Source organism: Cygnus olor, chromosome 3 (assembly GCF_009769625.2).
Source record: "Cygnus olor isolate bCygOlo1 chromosome 3, bCygOlo1.pri.v2, whole genome shotgun sequence".
NCBI lineage: Eukaryota > Metazoa > Chordata > Aves > Anseriformes > Anatidae > Cygnus > Cygnus olor.
This window is the reverse complement of record NC_049171.1, coordinates 3,619,059-3,635,203: the sequence shown is the minus strand read 5'-3', so window position 1 is coordinate 3,635,203 and position 16,145 is coordinate 3,619,059. Positions and strand designations below refer to the sequence as shown.

Genomic DNA, 16,145 nt, shown 5'->3' with positions numbered 1-16,145 from the left:
GGGAAAAAGGCAAAAAGCAAAAAAGGAGCAAAAGGCTCCTAAAACCTGGCAGCAGAGAATGCCTGCCAGCTGGGGAACCAGGCCTGGGAACCTGCAGCAGCCTTGGAAGGCGCTGCTGGCCTCCTACAAGTGCAGCCTAAGGGTACCTAAGAACCAGAGACTTCCTCAAGATACCACCACCAAGGGCAAAAGCAAGGAACTAGAAGAGCAACGGGCTGTTTGAGAAGGAGGAATTGCTCTGGGAAAGCAATTTTCCCTTTTGATAGAACAAGGACTGCTTTTCTATCCAAAATGGAGCACCTCTCTCCCTCAGAACTGCCTGTGCTGCACAAACTGTTCTTGCCTACACGACATCCTAAACCCACTGAACCTTTGCTGGGGATGCGTGGCTGACTCCCAACTCCATGGTGGGAGTCTCGCCTCTTTGAAGTGGCACTCTGTTCTTGATTCATTGGGGCCCGCTCCTGGGTTCGGTCTCTTCCGAGATGGCTTTTCTTCATTAGCCTGATACTCTCTCCACGCTTGCCTTTAATCACAGAATATTGCTGGTATGGGGCTGGGTTCTGGATTTCGGATGACAGGGCTGCTGATAACACACCGATCTTCTAGCTGTTGCAGAGCAGTGCTTACGCACAGTCAAGGGGTGCACCAGGAGCTGGGAGGGGATGCCGCCAGGACAGCTGGCCCAAACTGGCCAGAGCCACGTCCCATACCGTATGGGGTCGTGCTGAAGACGAGGACTGAGTGCGTTGGATAAGATCCTCTTGGACAAGAGGAGACTGAGGGGTGACCTTATTAACATTTATAAATATGTAAAGGGTGAGCGTCAGGAGGATGGAGCCAGGCTCTTCTCAGTGACATCCAATGATAGCACAAGGGGCAATGGGTGCGAGCTGGAACATAGGAGGTTCCGCTTAAATAGGAGACAAAAAAGAAAAACCCCAAAAGAAAAACCACCAAAAAACCTTTCTCAGCTGGTCTCTCAGTTTTCGTATTTAATATTTTGGAAGCTGGCAGCTCTCTGCGGGGGGAAAGCTGTTGATGTGTTGGTGCTGCCTTGCAGGGGTGTACCAGCACGTGTCCGGGGAGTAGGTCGGAGGCCACGCGATCCGGATCCTGGGCTGGGGGGTCAAAAACGGGACCCCCTACTGGCTGGCTGCTAACTCCTGGAACACCGACTGGGGGGATAACGGTGAGGAGCACAAAGCTATCGGTGTCAGGGGGGCTGCCCCCATTCCCCGGTCTCCTTGGGCACTCGGCGAGGCAGGGGAACTGACGTGCTCCGGTGTCCTTCCAGGCTTCTTCAAAATCCTCCGAGGAGAGGACCACTGCGGCATCGAGTCCGAAATCGTGGCCGGCATCCCCCGGACGGAGCAATACTGGAAGAGGGTGTAACTGGCCTCGTGCATCACTGCTGAGTTGATCAAACCACAAATAATCCCGAGTCCCCGATGCTTTTAACCGATAGCGGGTTGGGCGCAGAGCCCCCACTCTAAGAGACGATAGTTGAGGTTACTTTATTAAAGCTTTTTATCTTTTTTTTTTTTTTTTTTTTTTATTATTATTTTTTAGTTGTATGATGGAGCTGGAGGTGGCAGGTCCTGTACTGGTGCCAGCTGCCGTCTGCAAGCCCTCTGCTCCTGGTGGGTCGCAGCCGGGGGCACTCCCTGCTCAAAGGACTGCTGGGGGGCTTGCTGGCCTCTTTGTGCCGTGGTCTTTGGCTAGCCCAGACCCCTTCCAGCCCAGTCTGTTACTGGGAGGGAGGGAAGCAGTAGCTTTGCGCTGGGAGCAGGGATTTGGTGGGGCAGCAGAGACGGAGGCTGCTGGCAAATCCAGGCATGGCCGGTGCACCCCTGGCTGGGGCGGTCTGACTGTTAGCAGAGAGCGTGTGCCTTGTTGAATTGGCTAAACGTAGTGCCATTAGTGACAAAATACTGATGAACTTGATGCGGGGCTGCCTACAGCCCCTCCTGCCTGTGACACGTCCTTTCTGCATCGCTTGCTCTGCTCCATTATTTCGGCTGCTTTTTAAACCACTCATTCCTCAGCTGCTGTTGTTTTTTAATTATGTTCTTTTTCTTTTTCTGCTGTAATGTGGGGTTATTGATCCTAGGGAAGGGCCTGTCTGGAGCTCCATGAGCTTTGATCGAATGTCCTGCAGCATTCAGGAGCACGCTGGGAAGGGCAAACTGCTTTTGGCCAGGGCTACGCAGCTCGGGCCATGCCTTGGCAAGGGTGCTGCTGCGTGTTGCGAGCTGGTGTAGTACTTTGGGACTGCAGATGATGTTCTCCAGGTCTGCCACAGGGAGCTCATGCAGATGCTTGGAGGTATCTGGCGAACTTGCACGCAACTGAAGCTTTCTCTGAGCCACAGGTGGCAAGGAAGTAAAAGTAATCTTATTTTTGTTATTGGGGGAAGTGTAATAGCAGTGTAGGAGGAATCATGCGATTTGCCAACACTAATATAGTGAAAGAGCTTTTGATTTTCTTTTAAAGCACAAAGTATATTGCTGAGCTAATGCTACAGGGCTGAAATAAGTGAAGCAGGCTCTCCCTTGTACTGTAAAATAGCCCCTCACCTCTGCCTACTGAACCAGTGAGACAGAGCTTTGGTGTGTGTGAATGAAACAACCGTGCCAATAAACGATTTCTCCAATGTCTCGTCTCCTGCCCCTTGTTGACTTCTCCCTCAGGAGCTAAAACCATCCTCAACTCTTCTGCTGTTGCTTTGCTGTTGTGGAAGCCGGGTGAGGCCCTTTTGTGCCAGTGCAAGCTGTCCCTGCCCCATCCTCTGGCCATGCTGGTGGCAGCGGGGCTGCAGCCGCTGCCTGGGACCTGCGCTGGCCCCCGAGCAGTGCCAAGTCCCGGTGGCACAGAGGATGCTCCACCGGGGACCAGAGGGAAGCCAGGGGTGCAGGGCTGGGGAAACAGGGATGTAGCCGGGCACTGGAAAGCACGGCAGCAGCCCAAGGGTGCTGTGCCCCGACCCCTGCTGAACACACTGCATTCAGCCCCTCGGGCCTTCTGCTGCAGGCTTTTAGGCAAGGAAACCTCCAGACCAAGCCCAGGGCTACAAAGCTGGCACTGCTACGAGAGTATGGAGTAAAACGAGAGGCGGGATACAGCTAGCTGGATAGGGTATAGCAAGGCTGGAGCTCAAGAGATGAGCAAGCAGCAGCTGTAGAATAGACTGGTCTTGACCTTGAAAGGTTTCTAGAGAGCAGCAGAGCCCCCAGAAGGGCTGCCTGTAGTCTCCCAGCCTGCAACATGCTCTAAGGCTCTAACTTACCTCCTGCCTGGCTCCAGCTCCATCCCAGAAGAGCAGAGAAGGTCCCCAGTGTAGGCACAGCTTCCCCACTCCTCCTCTTCCCAACAGGGACCGGTATAAAAGTCAACGTACTGAGCGTTAGCTGTCTCCCCCCGGGTTACAATTCACTTTTCAGGCCCAACCTATAGGGCATTACTGTGATGCCCTGCAAGGAAGCATCTGCACTTCATGTAACTTGTGCAACAGTGGGGAACTAGCACAATAAGAGAAATAACGGCGGAAGAAATTCTCAAACACTCTTTTTTTTTTTTTTTTTCCAAGGAAAACTTTAATGTCAACAACAGGAAGCTGCACAAAGGGAGCTACCGCAAGGTTTTTGAACAACAGCTTAAAACTATCTACATAGGTACTCGTGGAGTAGGGCTGCTTCCTCCAAGTAACAGTCTGGCCACACAGGCTTGGCCTTGCAAAGGCCACCAAACGCCCCTGGTAGGGGTAGGCTTTGCCCTGTCCTGCCCCAGGCTGTCCCCCCCCCATCACACAGCCAAGCAGCAGTGAGGGATTAGGGTGACTGAAAGCAAAAATCCAGGAAAACAGGACTTGAAAGTCGTTTCCTCTTCCCACCCCTGGCGTTCCCTGTGGGAACGCAGCCTGCTTGAAGTCCAGGCTGATGGGTTTCGAAGCAGCAGTGGAAAGCTCTTCCAGTTTGCACGTCAGACTCACTCGCAGCACCCCGAGCTGCAGCCAAGTGGGCCAGGAAAACCCGCCTGGGCCACCCCAGGCTCCCTGTGGGCTACAGAAGTGCAGAGCCCAGAGCATGCAGCAAAGGTGGGTGGCTGTGCTCACATCGGGCTCAAGGCAACTCCTTCCCATTCCCTTTCACCACCTCCCCAGCTGCTAAAACCCAAAGCTTTGCAACGCACAGTGCCACCTGTACGAAGGAGCTGCAAGAGCCGGCTTTGGGCAGGGTGCACGTTCCAGCAGCCAGAGCAGCACGCCTCCGACACTGAGCAAGGAAAGGGCTCGTTTCAAGCCTAGCAGCCTCCTCAAATACAACGACAGAAAGGTGAAGATCGCCCCTGGTTCCAGGTGCCAGGAGGGCAACCAGCCCAGGCTGGTGGCCAGAAGACAGCCAGAGCTTTCTGCTGGCTAAGTGCAGTGCCTCCTGGCTGAAGCCAGAGCCCTCCGCGTGGGGAAAAGGGGCTGTGTAAGAAAGGGAGGCCAAACCCAGAAAAGGCTCCCGTCCCGCGGCTCTGAGCTGGAAAGGGGTCTCAAATGTCAAGCAAGAAAAGAGGCAACTGGAGTTTCTATTTCAACCATCCTAACCAAAAAAACAAAAACAAAAATCCAATCGGTAGTAATCAGGTAAACCGTCCAACAGGAAAGGAGGGAAAAACCAAAATCCAAATTCAACCCCAAACAGTAAGACTCCGATTGGTGCTTGCAACCAGCCACGCAGGCAGCAAGAGAGGTGAGGAGCGGAGCCTGGCGACGCCATGCTGTCCCCCCAGGGGCTCCAGGCCACCAGCGTCCCGTCCTCATCACCGCCCGCGGGCCCGGTGGCACCCGGCTGTCCCCACCAGCAGGGGCAAGGAGCCTCCCGCCTCTGCTGCCCGTCCGCCGACCATCTCTTCTCTCCCACCGCCTGCCCGCCCTTCAGTTCTCGCCCGCCTGGACGTACTCTTCGGCGGCCTTGGAGATGGTGCTGAGGTACTGCCAGCTGAGGGCGGCCAGCAGCATGGCGCACGACAGGTAGATGGGGGAGTAGTGGTGGCGCGAGGCCATGGGGCCGCCGGGCAGGCTCATGGCGCGGATGGAGGCGATGATCTGCTGCGTCTTGTTGGACGAAGGGTCCGTGCTGGGGATCTTCTGGTAGATCTGCGGAGGGGAAGGAGGAATAATGGGCTCCTTAAACAAGGGAAACACATGCACGGAAGAGGAAGACCATGGGGCACAAGGCATGGTCCTCAGGAGTTAACTCAGTGGGGGACTGCCCTGGAGCAGCAGGACCAGGGAGGTGATCGTCCCCCTGAACTCTGCTCTGCTGAGGCTGCACCTCGAGTGCTGTGCTCAGTTTTGGGTCCCTCACTACAAGAAGGACATCGAGGCCCTGGAGCATGTCCAGAGCAGGGCTACGAAGCTGGTGAAGGGCCTGGAGCACAAGTCCTGTGAGGAGCGGCTGAGGGCACCGGGGGTGTTTAGTCTGGAGAAGAGGAGGCTCAGGGGAGACCTTATTGCTCTCTGCAACTGCCTGAAAGGAAGGTGTGGGGAGCTGGGGGTCGGCCTCTTCCCACAGGTAACCAGTGATAGGACTATTAGGAAGAACTTCTTTACTGAAAGGGTTGTTAGGCGTTGGAATGGGCTGCCCAGGGAAGTGGTTGAGTCACCATCCCTGGAGGTCTTTAAAAGACGTTTAGATGTAGAGCTTAGTGATATGGTTTAGTGGAGGGCTGGTTAGTGTTAGGTCAGAGGTCGGACTCGGTGATCTTGGAGGTCTCTTCCAACCTAGATGATTCTGTGACTAGAGGGAATGGCCTCAAGTTATGCCAGGGGAGGTTCAGGTTGGAAATGCGGAGACATTTCTTCTCAGAAAGAGCAGTCAGGCATTGGGACGGGTTGCCCAGGGAGGTGGTGGCGTCACCGTCCCTGGGGGTGTTCAAGGAAAGGTTGGACGTGGTGCTTAGGGACATGGTTTAGTGGGTGACATTGGTGGTAAGGGGATGGTTGGACCAGATCATCTCGGAGATCTTTTCCAACTTTAATGACTCTGTGATTCTGTGATTCTAAGGCCCAGCTGCTGCACGGGGCCAGGGCCCGCTTCCCTTGAGAAGTGCGTTAAGCCAGGCAGCCTCTTGAGGGCACCCCGTGATGGGAGATGGGCTGCAGGGCCTCAAACACAATCCATTGACTGACTACAAGTGGTGGTGCTGGGGCAAGCGGCTCTAGCCCAGCAAACCTCACTCACTGCCGGCATGCTGCAGCCCACCCCAAACCAGGTGACAGCCACCTCAGCCGGATAATGCCATTGTTTTGGGGGTCTTCTTTTCATGGTCTGCATGAGTTTTCTGGAGGCATCCAGACCTTCCTCTAGGCTAAGGTGTCACTGTCCCTTGTCATAGGTTTGGTCTGCCTGCAGAAGAAGCTCTAATAACTCACGGTTTTGGGTCTCCCACATGCAGAATGATCTAACAGCCCTTTTGATCTAACAGCCCTCACTGGATTATTTTTTCCCCTAGGAGTCCACCCACCAGCTGTCCTTCCACATAAACTTTTAACATCCACAGCGCCCCAAAGCCAGGAGTCCCACTGCTTAACAACCTGAGACGAGCTGCCCTCATCTACTGCTGCCCATGAAGTGGAACCACAGACTGCATCACACTCGCTGCAACTACGGACACGGTGTAAACAAGAGCGCTCACCATGGAGCTGTCTGCGGGGAGGTGATGCAACCTGTTCAGAAGAACCAGTCCTCTTGCCCGCTCAGAGAGAGGAAGCCCTCACGCTGTGAAAGCTGACTCATCTTGCTCTTGACCAGAATGAAGACAAGACCTTGGTCTCTGCCTCTCAACGCAGGCGCAGACCGAGGGTATATTTAAAGAATGTCAAGCACCCAGTTTGGTCCACGCCAAAACCATGTCAGGCATCGCCATGCCCTGGTGATGGACTAATAGAGACGTAACAAAGGGATTAACAGGTTCGTGGGTCTGCAAGGGACTGCCAATTCCACACCAGGAACAAGAACAGCAACAGCCAGAAATGACTCGAAGCAAGCTGCTCAACCTACCTCTTCCACATACTGGTACATGATGGCTTTGACAGCCTGTATGTTTGTGGCATCCATCATCAGAGTGACGGCTTGTCCCTTCCGGATCTTCACTACACCCCTGAACACCTGCTTGTTGTTATAGCAGGCGGCCAGAGTGGCGATGGCCATCACCTAAGGAGAAAAACAAAGAGCCCTCACTACATTGCAAGGAGCCTGCCCAGGGAATAACCTCGGCCCAAGCGATATCAACGGCAAAACACCGGAGTGGAACCACAATCCCACCTACAGCACGCACAAGCAAAGAAAGAAGAGAGAAGAGAATAAAACAGGTCGGAGTTTGCTCTAAGTAAAGATACCTTCACTTGGAGCATTTCCTGGCTCTCTGATGAATTATTGCAGCTGCAGGATGACTTGACAAAGAGGCAGCATGCATTATGTCAATTAATAATGTGGGTGAATTTGACAACCCAAATGTTGCCTGCCATTCCTCCCCCCAGCCCCACTTTGGACATTCAGTCCCTCTTCCATGGTTTTTTCTTTTGGTTTGGTTTGGTTTAGATTTTAAAGACACATAAAATTTCTACATCTCTCAAATTTGTTTCAATTCAGTGAATAAGCCTAAAAGTGAATTGAGATTGAGGGTCATGTATCTATCCCCATGTTTTTGGCCTGACTTCAAATGGGAGGACAAAGAGGCCCACGCATTCATGCCGTGGATATATGACAGTCAGAGATTTTTAGCCTTTTCTCAACATCACTGGTGTTTTCTGAGAGAAACAGCAGGTTTCTGCTGAATGGGGACTGAGGGGTCATAAGATGGCGAAGAACGCCACCACTTCAGGTAACCATTGAGGCGCTGTTCATTTCTCTCATCCTCGCGAGACAGACAAGAGGTGGTCATGTTCCTGGTTTTCTCTAAACAACCCTAGATTTCTCATGCACGTTCCCACTTTCTCTGGCCAATTTCCACCTTCCCAGGCGATAAGTTGTTCCTCACTTTCTTCTTGCGTCCTTCTCAATGGTGAAACGCAAAAAGCCACGTAACTTTCCAAGGCTCGTTTTGGGGAATTAGAAAGCAGGTATTGTTTCTTAACAGCGCTTTCTTAACTCCCTTCAGGTTATTGTTCCATATTTTGTGTTCTATACTCGTCGTTTCCATGCTCTCTTCAGGATGTGTCCAACGCTCGGGTGTCCAGCTGCACGTCAAGGACATCCCTGGCTCCCAGGGGCAGGTCCCAGGCCGCAGGCCGACCTCCTGGCCTGGACCCCAGCCTGGCAGGCGTGGCTCCTGTCAGCGTGGAGCAGCCATCTCACGTCAGCATTGTCTCACCGCAGCCAGGAGACCTCTGGCGGTGCTGACATCAGGGGCACCTCGAGACCCTTGTGATGCCACCACACAGTCACTGTCGCCCTACGGCCTCACAAAAGGTGGCTGGCTATAAGAGCCCTGAGCGGCGCGCCTGCGGCCAGTCCGGCTGGTGGTACTCGAGAGCTCGACGTGCCATTGCTGGAAGGAGCGAGGCGGAGGTGTTGCACGAGGCACACGCAAAGCCATTCTTTTTGCACACTAGCCATCGAGGTTCTTCGGTAATGTCATCAAATATATCTACGTATATGTACCTCATCTGTCCTAAGTAGGGTCTTGCCCACTGTAACCTATCATATTTGCCATTTTAATAGCAATGTTTGTAATCCATACTAAGAATATTTAGTGCTATAGTACTACAGACAACTTTGCTGAACCTAGAAAGCTAACGTATATTTGCTGCTGGAATATTTTCTTCTTGGTTCTCTCTGTAGTAGTCCTGCTGGTGGCACGCGAGGCGTCGAGGTGAAGCCAGCGAGACACGAAGCGTCGAGGTCCTGCCGGCGACCCGCAGCGGAGGTGCTGAGGACCAGAGGCTGCTGATAACCACCTGGCCCCGGGGCAGCCTACCACAGGGGACAACCAACTCCACACCGCGGCAGCTGCAGGCACCATGAACCATCAGGAGCAGCCAGAGGAGGAGGCCCCTGGGGACGAGACGTGCCCCATCTGCCTGGGCCGGCTGTCCAGCACGGCTCGTGTGGACCCCTGCAGGCACTCCTTCTGCCTGGGGTGCATCCTGCCCTGGGCCACTCAAAGAGCCACCTGCCCACTGTGCCGCGGGCGTATTGGGACCATTGCACTCGTGGTGCCGCCCGCCCAGCACGACGCCTCGCCCCGCCGGCCCCGCCGGGGATTGCAGCGCAACGCGGGGCTGGAGCGGCAGCAGCAGCAGCAGCAGCGGCAGAGGAGCCCCTCCAGCTACCGCTCCCGCAGCGTCTCGCCACGGCGCAGGGAGCGCAGCCCCGCCGAAGCACGACGGCTCGTCCGCAGCCGCTCCTGGCACTCGGAGCAGGACGGGCACAGGCTGCCACGGTCCCTGCAGTACCCCGACGCCGAGGACATAGCCGAGTACATCGCCTGGCTACGTCGGGTCCAACTGGAGGAGCCGGGGTCTGGCGACCACGCGGGCCGCCACGCCAGGCCCCGCAACTGAGCAGCGACCGGGCCTCACCTGGGGACGGGCTGGGGGTGGCAGCCACAATTACCCCAGGAATAAATTATGACTTTTCCACCCTGCAAAGCCTCTGCCTCCACTTCTTCCTGCATAGGTCAGCGGGGAGGCTGAACGCAGCCCTCTCCCGCTGTCCGTGCCGCCAAGTGGGTTGGGGATGACTGCTGTTGATGGGGAATGGCTGTGGGTGGCGGGTCCCCAAGTGAGCCTGGGGGATGAGAAGTCATTTGGGAGCCACAAAGGTGACCTGGCCCAACTGGGAAAAAGGCAAAAAGCAAAAAAGGAGCAAAAGGCTCCTAAAACCTGGCAGCAGAGAATGCCTGCCAGCTGGGGAACCAGGCCTGGGAACCTGCAGCAGCCTTGGAAGGCGCTGCTGGCCTCCTACAAGTGCAGCCTAAGGGTACCTAAGAACCTGAGACTTCCCGGATGCATTCCTGTTTGACATGATTTAGGTGTTCCTGCTCCGGCAGGGGGATTGGACTAGATGATCTTTCAAGGTGCCTTCCAATCCCTAACGTTCTGTCATTCTGTGACTGTGCATCACTGCACATTCATCCTGCCCAGAGAAGGCTCAGGGGGATCTTAGCAACGTCTAGACACCCCCAAAGGGAGGATGCAAAGAAGACGGAGCCAGGCTCTTGGCAGCAGTGCCCAGCAGGCGTCCAGCTCTAGGTGTCCCTGCTTGGGCGGGGGGGGGGTTGAAGCAGATGACCTCCAGAGGTCCCTTCCATCCCCAACCCTTCTGGGAGCTTCCTGCTGGCTAAAAAACAGGCCCTTTTGATACCACGGAGGGTTCATAGGATGGCGTAGAACGCCACCACTTCAGGTAACCATTGAGGCGCTGTTCATTTCTCTCATCCTTCGAGACAGACAAGAGGTGGTCATGTTCCTGGTTTTCTCTAAACAACCCTAGATTTCTCATGCACGTTCCCACTTTCTCTGGCCAATTTCCACCTTCCCAGGCGATAAGTTGTTCCTCACTTTCTTCTTGCGTCCTTCTCAATGGTGAAACGCAAAAAGCCACGTAACTTTCCAAGGCTCGTTTTGGGGAATTAGAAAGCAGCGCTTTCTTAACGGCGCTTTCTTAACTCCCTTCAGGTTATTGTTCCATATTTTGTGTTCTATACTCGTCGTTTCCATGCTCTCTTCAGGATGTGTCCAACGCTCGGGTGTCCAGCTGCACGTCAAGGACATCCCTGGCTCCCAGGGGCAGGTCCCAGGCCGCAGGCCGACCTCCTGGCCTGGACCCCAGCCTGGCAGGCGTGGCTCCTGTCAGCGTGGAGCAGCCATCTCACGTCAGCATTGTCTCACCGCAGCCAGGAGACCTCTGGCGGTGCTGACATCAGGGGCACCTCGAGACCCTTGTGATGCCACCACACAGTCACTGTCGCCCTACGGCCTCACAAAAGGTGGCTGGCTATAAGAGCCCTGAGCGGCGCGCCTGCGGCCAGTCCGGCTGGTGGTACTCGAGAGCTCGACGTGCCATTGCTGGAAGGAGCGAGGCGGAGGTGTTGCACGAGGCACACGCAAAGCCATTCTTTTTGCACACTAGCCATCGAGGTTCTTCGGTAATGTCATCAAATATATCTACGTATATGTACCTCATCTGTCCTAAGTAGGGTCTTGCCCACTGTAACCTATCATATTTGCCATTTTAATAGCAATGTTTGTAATCCATACTAAGAATATTTAGTGCTATAGTACTACAGACAACTTTGCTGAACCTAGAAAGCTAACGTATATTTGCTGCTGGAATATTTTCTTCTTGGTTCTCTCTGTAGTAGTCCTGCTGGTGGCACGCGAGGCGTCGAGGTGAAGCCAGCGAGACACGAAGCGTCGAGGTCCTGCCGGCGACCCGCAGCGGAGGTGCTGAGGACCAGAGGCTGCTGATAACCACCTGGCCCCGGGGCAGCCTACCACAGGGGACAACCAACTCCACACCGCGGCAGCTGCAGGCACCATGAACCATCAGGAGCAGCCAGAGGAGGAGGCCCCTGGGGACGAGACGTGCCCCATCTGCCTGGGCCGGCTGTCCAGCACGGCTCGTGTGGACCCCTGCAGGCACTCCTTCTGCCTGGGGTGCATCCTGCCCTGGGCCACTCGAAGAGCCACCTGCCCACTGTGCCGCGGGCGTATTGGGACCATTGCACTCGTGGTGCCGCCCGCCCAGCACGACGCCTCGCCCCGCCGGCCCCGCCGGGGATTGCAGCGCAACGCGGGGCTGGAGCGGCAGCAGCAGCAGCAGCAGCGGCAGAGGAGCCCCTCCAGCTACCGCTCCCGCAGCGTCTCGCCACGGCGCAGGGAGCGCAGCCCCGCCGAAGCACGACGGCTCGTCCGCAGCCGCTCCTGGCACTCGGAGCAGGACGGGCACAGGCTGCCACGGTCCCTGCAGTACCCCGACGCCGAGGACATAGCCGAGTACATCGCCTGGCTACGTCGGGTCCAACTGGAGGAGCCGGGGTCTGGCGACCACGCGGGCCGCCACGCCAGGCCCCGCAACTGAGCAGCGACCGGGCCTCACCTGGGGACGGGCTGGGGGTGGCAGCCACAATTACCCCAGGAATAAATTATGACTTTTCCACCCTGCAAAGCCTCTGCCTCCACTTCTTCCTGCATAGGTCAGCGGGGAGGCTGAACGCAGCCCTCTCCCGCTGTCCGTGCCGCCAAGTGGGTTGGGGATGACTGCTGTTGATGGGGAATGGCTGTGGGTGGCGGGTCCCCAAGTGAGCCTGGGGGATGAGAAGTCATTTGGGAGCCACAAAGGTGACCTGGCCCAACTGGGAAAAAGGCAAAAAGCAAAAAAGGAGCAAAAGGCTCCTAAAACCTGGCAGCAGAGAATGCCTGCCAGCTGGGGAACCAGGCCTGGGAACCTGCAGCAGCCTTGGAAGGCGCTGCTGGCCTCCTACAAGTGCAGCCTAAGGGTACCTAAGAACCTGAGACTTCCCGGATGCATTCCTGTTTGACATGATTTAGGTGTTCCTGCTCCGGCAGGGGGATTGGACTAGATGATCTTTCAAGGTGCCTTCCAATCCCTAACGTTCTGTCATTCTGTGACTGTGCATCACTGCACATTCATCCTGCCCAGAGAAGGCTCAGGGGGATCTTAGCAACGTCTAGACACCCCCAAAGGGAGGATGCAAAGAAGACGGAGCCAGGCTCTTGGCAGCAGTGCCCAGCAGGCGTCCAGCTCTAGGTGTCCCTGCTTGGGCGGGGGGGGGTTGAAGCAGATGACCTCCAGAGGTCCCTTCCATCCCCAACCCTTCTGGGAGCTTCCTGCTGGCTAAAAAACAGGCCCTTTTGATACCACGGAGGGTTCATAGGATGGCGTAGAACGCCACCACTTCAGGTAACCATTGAGGCGCTGTTCATTTCTCTCATCCTTCGAGACAGACAAGAGGTGGTCATGTTCCTGGTTTTCTCTAAACAACCCTAGATTTCTCATGCACGTTCCCACTTTCTCTGGCCAATTTCCACCTTCCCAGGCGATAAGTTGTTCCTCACTTTCTTCTTGCGTCCTTCTCAATGGTGAAACGCAAAAAGCCACGTAACTTTCCAAGGCTCGTTTTGGGGAATTAGAAAGCAGGTATTGTTTCTTAACGGCGCTTTCTTAACTCCCTTCAGGTTATTGTTCCATATTTTGTGTTCTATACTCGTCGTTTCCATGCTCTCTTCAGGATGTGTCCAACGCTCGGGTGTCCAGCTGCACGTCAAGGACATCCCTGGCTCCCAGGGGCAGGTCCCAGGCCGCAGGCCGACCTCCTGGCCTGGACCCCAGCCTGGCAGGCGTGGCTCCTGTCAGCGTGGAGCAGCCATCTCACGTCAGCATTGTCTCACCGCAGCCAGGAGACCTCTGGCGGTGCTGACATCAGGGGCACCTCGAGACCCTTGTGATGCCACCACACAGTCACTGTCGCCCTACGGCCTCACAAAAGGTGGCTGGCTATAAGAGCCCTGAGCGGCGCGCCTGCGGCCAGTCCGGCTGGTGGTACTCGAGAGCTCGACGTGCCATTGCTGGAAGGAGCGAGGCGGAGGTGTTGCACGAGGCACACGCAAAGCCATTCTTTTTGCACACTAGCCATCGAGGTTCTTCGGTAATGTCATCAAATATATCTACGTATATGTACCTCATCTGTCCTAAGTAGGGTCTTGCCCACTGTAACCTATCATATTTGCCATTTTAATAGCAATGTTTGTAATCCATACTAAGAATATTTAGTGCTATAGTACTACAGACAACTTTGCTGAACCTAGAAAGCTAACGTATATTTGCTGCTGGAATATTTTCTTCTTGGTTCTCTCTGTAGTAGTCCTGCTGGTGGCACGCGAGGCGTCGAGGTGAAGCCAGCGAGACACGAAGCGTCGAGGTCCTGCCGGCGACCCGCAGCGGAGGTGCTGAGGACCAGAGGCTGCTGATAACCACCTGGCCCCGGGGCAGCCTACCACAGGGGACAACCAACTCCACACCGCGGCAGCTGCAGGCACCATGAACCATCAGGAGCAGCCAGAGGAGGAGGCCCCTGGGGACGAGACGTGCCCCATCTGCCTGGGCCGGCTGTCCAGCACGGCTCGTGTGGACCCCTGCAGGCACTCCTTCTGCCTGGGGTGCATCCTGCCCTGGGCCACTCGAAGAGCCACCTGCCCACTGTGCCGCGGGCGTATTGGGACCATCGCACTCGTGGTGCCGCCCGCCCAGCACGACGCCTCGCCCCGCCGGGGATTGCAGCGCAACGCGGGGCTGGAGCGGCAGCAGCAGCAGCAGCAGCGGCAGAGGAGCCCCTCCAGCTACCGCTCCCGCAGCGTCTCGCCACGGCGCAGGGAGCGCAGCCCCGCCGAAGCACGACGGCTCGTCCGCAGCCGCTCCTGGCACTCGGAGCAGGACGGGCACAGGCTGCCACGGTCCCTGCAGTACCCCGACGCCGAGGACATAGCCGAGTACATCGCCTGGCTACGTCGGGTCCAACTGGAGGAGCCGGGGTCTGGCGACCACGCGGGCCGCCACGCCAGGCCCCGCAACTGAGCAGCGACCGGGCCTCACCTGGGGACGGGCTGGGGGTGGCAGCCACAATTACCCCAGGAATAAATTATGACTTTTCCACCCTGCAAAGCCTCTGCCTCCACTTCTTCCTGCATAGGTCAGCGGGGAGGCTGAACGCAGCCCTCTCCCGCTGTCCGCGCCGCCAAGTGGGTTGGGGACGACTGCTGTTGATGGGGAATGGCTGCGGGTGGCGGGTCCCCAAGTGAGCCTGGGGGATGAGAAGTCATTTGGGAGCCACAAAGGTGACCTGGCCCAACTGGGAAAAAGGCAAAAAGCAAAAAAGGAGCAAAAGGCTCCTAAAACCTGGCAGCAGAGAATGCCTGCCAGCTGAGGAACCGGGCCTGGGAACCTGCAGCGGCCTTGGAAGGCGCTGCTGGCCTCCTACAAGTGCAGCCTAAGGGTACCTAAGAACCAGAGACTTCCTCAAGATACCACCACCAAGGGCAAAAGCAAGGAACTAGAAGAGCAACGGGCTGTTTGAGAAGGAGGAATTGCTCTGGGAAAGCAATTTTCCCTTTTGATAGAACAAGGACTGCTTTTCTATCCAAAATGGAGCACCTCTCTCCCTCAGAACTGCCTGTGCTGCACAAACTGTTCTTGCCTACACGACATCCTAAACCCACTGAACCTTTGCTGGGGATGCGTGGCTGACTCCCAACTCCATGGTGGGAGTCTCGCCTCTTTGAAGTGGCACTCTGTTCTTGATTCATTGGGGCCCGCTCCTGGGTTCGGTCTCTTCCGAGATGGCTTTTCTTCATTAGCCTGATACTCTCTCCACGCTTGCCTTTAATCACAGAATATTGCTGGTATGGGGCTGGGTTCTGGATTTCGGATGACAGGGCTGCTGATAACACACCGATCTTCTAGCTGTTGCAGAGCAGTGCTTACGCACAGTCAAGGGGTGCACCAGGAGCTGGGAGGGGATGCCGCCAGGACAGCTGGCCCAAACTGGCCAGAGCCACGTCCCATACCGTATGGGGTCGTGCTGAAGACGAGGACTGAGTGCGTTGGATAAGATCCTCTTGGACAAGAGGAGACTGAGGGGTGACCTTATTAACATTTATAAATATGTAAAGGGTGAGCGTCAGGAGGATGGAGCCAGGCTCTTCTCAGTGACATCCAATGATAGCACAAGGGGCAATGGGTGCGAGCTGGAACATAGGAGGTTCCGCTTAAATAGGAGACAAAAAAGAAAAACCCCAAAAGAAAAACCACCAAAAAACCTTTCTCAGCCGGTCTCTGGGTTTTCATATCGAATATTTTGGAAGCTGGCAGCGCTCTGCGGGGGGAAAGCTGTTGATGTGTTGGTGCTGCCTTGCAGGGGTGTACCAGCACGTGTCCGGGGAGCAGGTCGGAGGCCACACGATCCGGATCCTGGGCTGGGGGGTCAAAAATGGGACCCCCTACTGGCTGGCTGCTAACTCCTGGAACACCGACTGGGGGGATAACGGTGAGGAGCACAAAGCTATCGGTGTCAGGGGGGCTGCCCCCATTCCCCGGTCTCCTTGGGCACTCGGCGAGGCAGGGGAACTGACG

At 56.0% G+C, this 16,145-nt stretch overlaps 3 protein-coding genes across 4 annotated transcripts in view; 2 read left to right on the top strand and 1 right to left on the bottom strand.

Moving 5' to 3' along the window:
- Nucleotides 1–16,145, top strand: part of CTSB (cathepsin B) — a 34,815-nt gene that overhangs the window by 17,298 nt on the left and 1,372 nt on the right. The window contains exons 9-10 of one of the 2 annotated variants that reach the window (XR_005818001.1): nucleotides 1,064–1,192; nucleotides 1,298–2,656. Coding sequence is in view for 1 of the 2 variants with exons in the window: in XM_040550647.1 (XP_040406581.1) it covers nucleotides 15,931–16,059 (129 nt within the window). In the remaining variant the exon portion in view is untranslated. Of the gene's footprint in view, nucleotides 1–1,063; nucleotides 1,193–1,297; nucleotides 2,657–15,930; nucleotides 16,060–16,145 lie in introns of those variants that run through there. The other variant, XM_040550647.1, reaches the window with a different exon arrangement.
- LOC121066878 (squalene synthase-like) lies at nucleotides 3,568–7,202 on the bottom strand. The gene is made up of 2 exons (XM_040550659.1): nucleotides 7,053–7,202; nucleotides 3,568–5,146 (listed from the first exon to the last, which is right to left on the bottom strand). The coding sequence occupies exons 1-2, from the start codon at nucleotides 7,200–7,202 to the stop codon at nucleotides 4,925–4,927; spliced, it is 372 nt and encodes a 123-aa protein (XP_040406593.1). The 3' UTR covers nucleotides 3,568–4,924.
- LOC121066875 (E3 ubiquitin-protein ligase Topors-like) lies at nucleotides 12,531–14,729 on the top strand. The gene is made up of 2 exons (XM_040550656.1): nucleotides 12,531–13,665; nucleotides 13,882–14,729. The coding sequence occupies exon 2, from the start codon at nucleotides 14,058–14,060 to the stop codon at nucleotides 14,589–14,591; it is 534 nt and encodes a 177-aa protein (XP_040406590.1). The 5' UTR covers nucleotides 12,531–13,665; nucleotides 13,882–14,057; the 3' UTR covers nucleotides 14,592–14,729.

Excerpts from the sequence above, each read along its gene's own strand:
- LOC121066875 (XM_040550656.1), top strand. The coding sequence starts at position 14,058 with ATGAACCATCAGGAGCAGCCAGAGGAGGAGGCCCCTGGGGACGAGACG.
- LOC121066878 (XM_040550659.1), bottom strand. The coding sequence starts at position 7,202 with ATGGCCATCGCCACTCTGGCCGCCTGCTATAACAACAAGCAGGTGTTC. Across the intron at positions 5,147-7,052 it reads TGTACCAGTATGTGGAAGAG|ATCTACCAGAAGATCCCCAG; the intron begins GTAGGTTGAGCA and ends TCCCCTCCGCAG.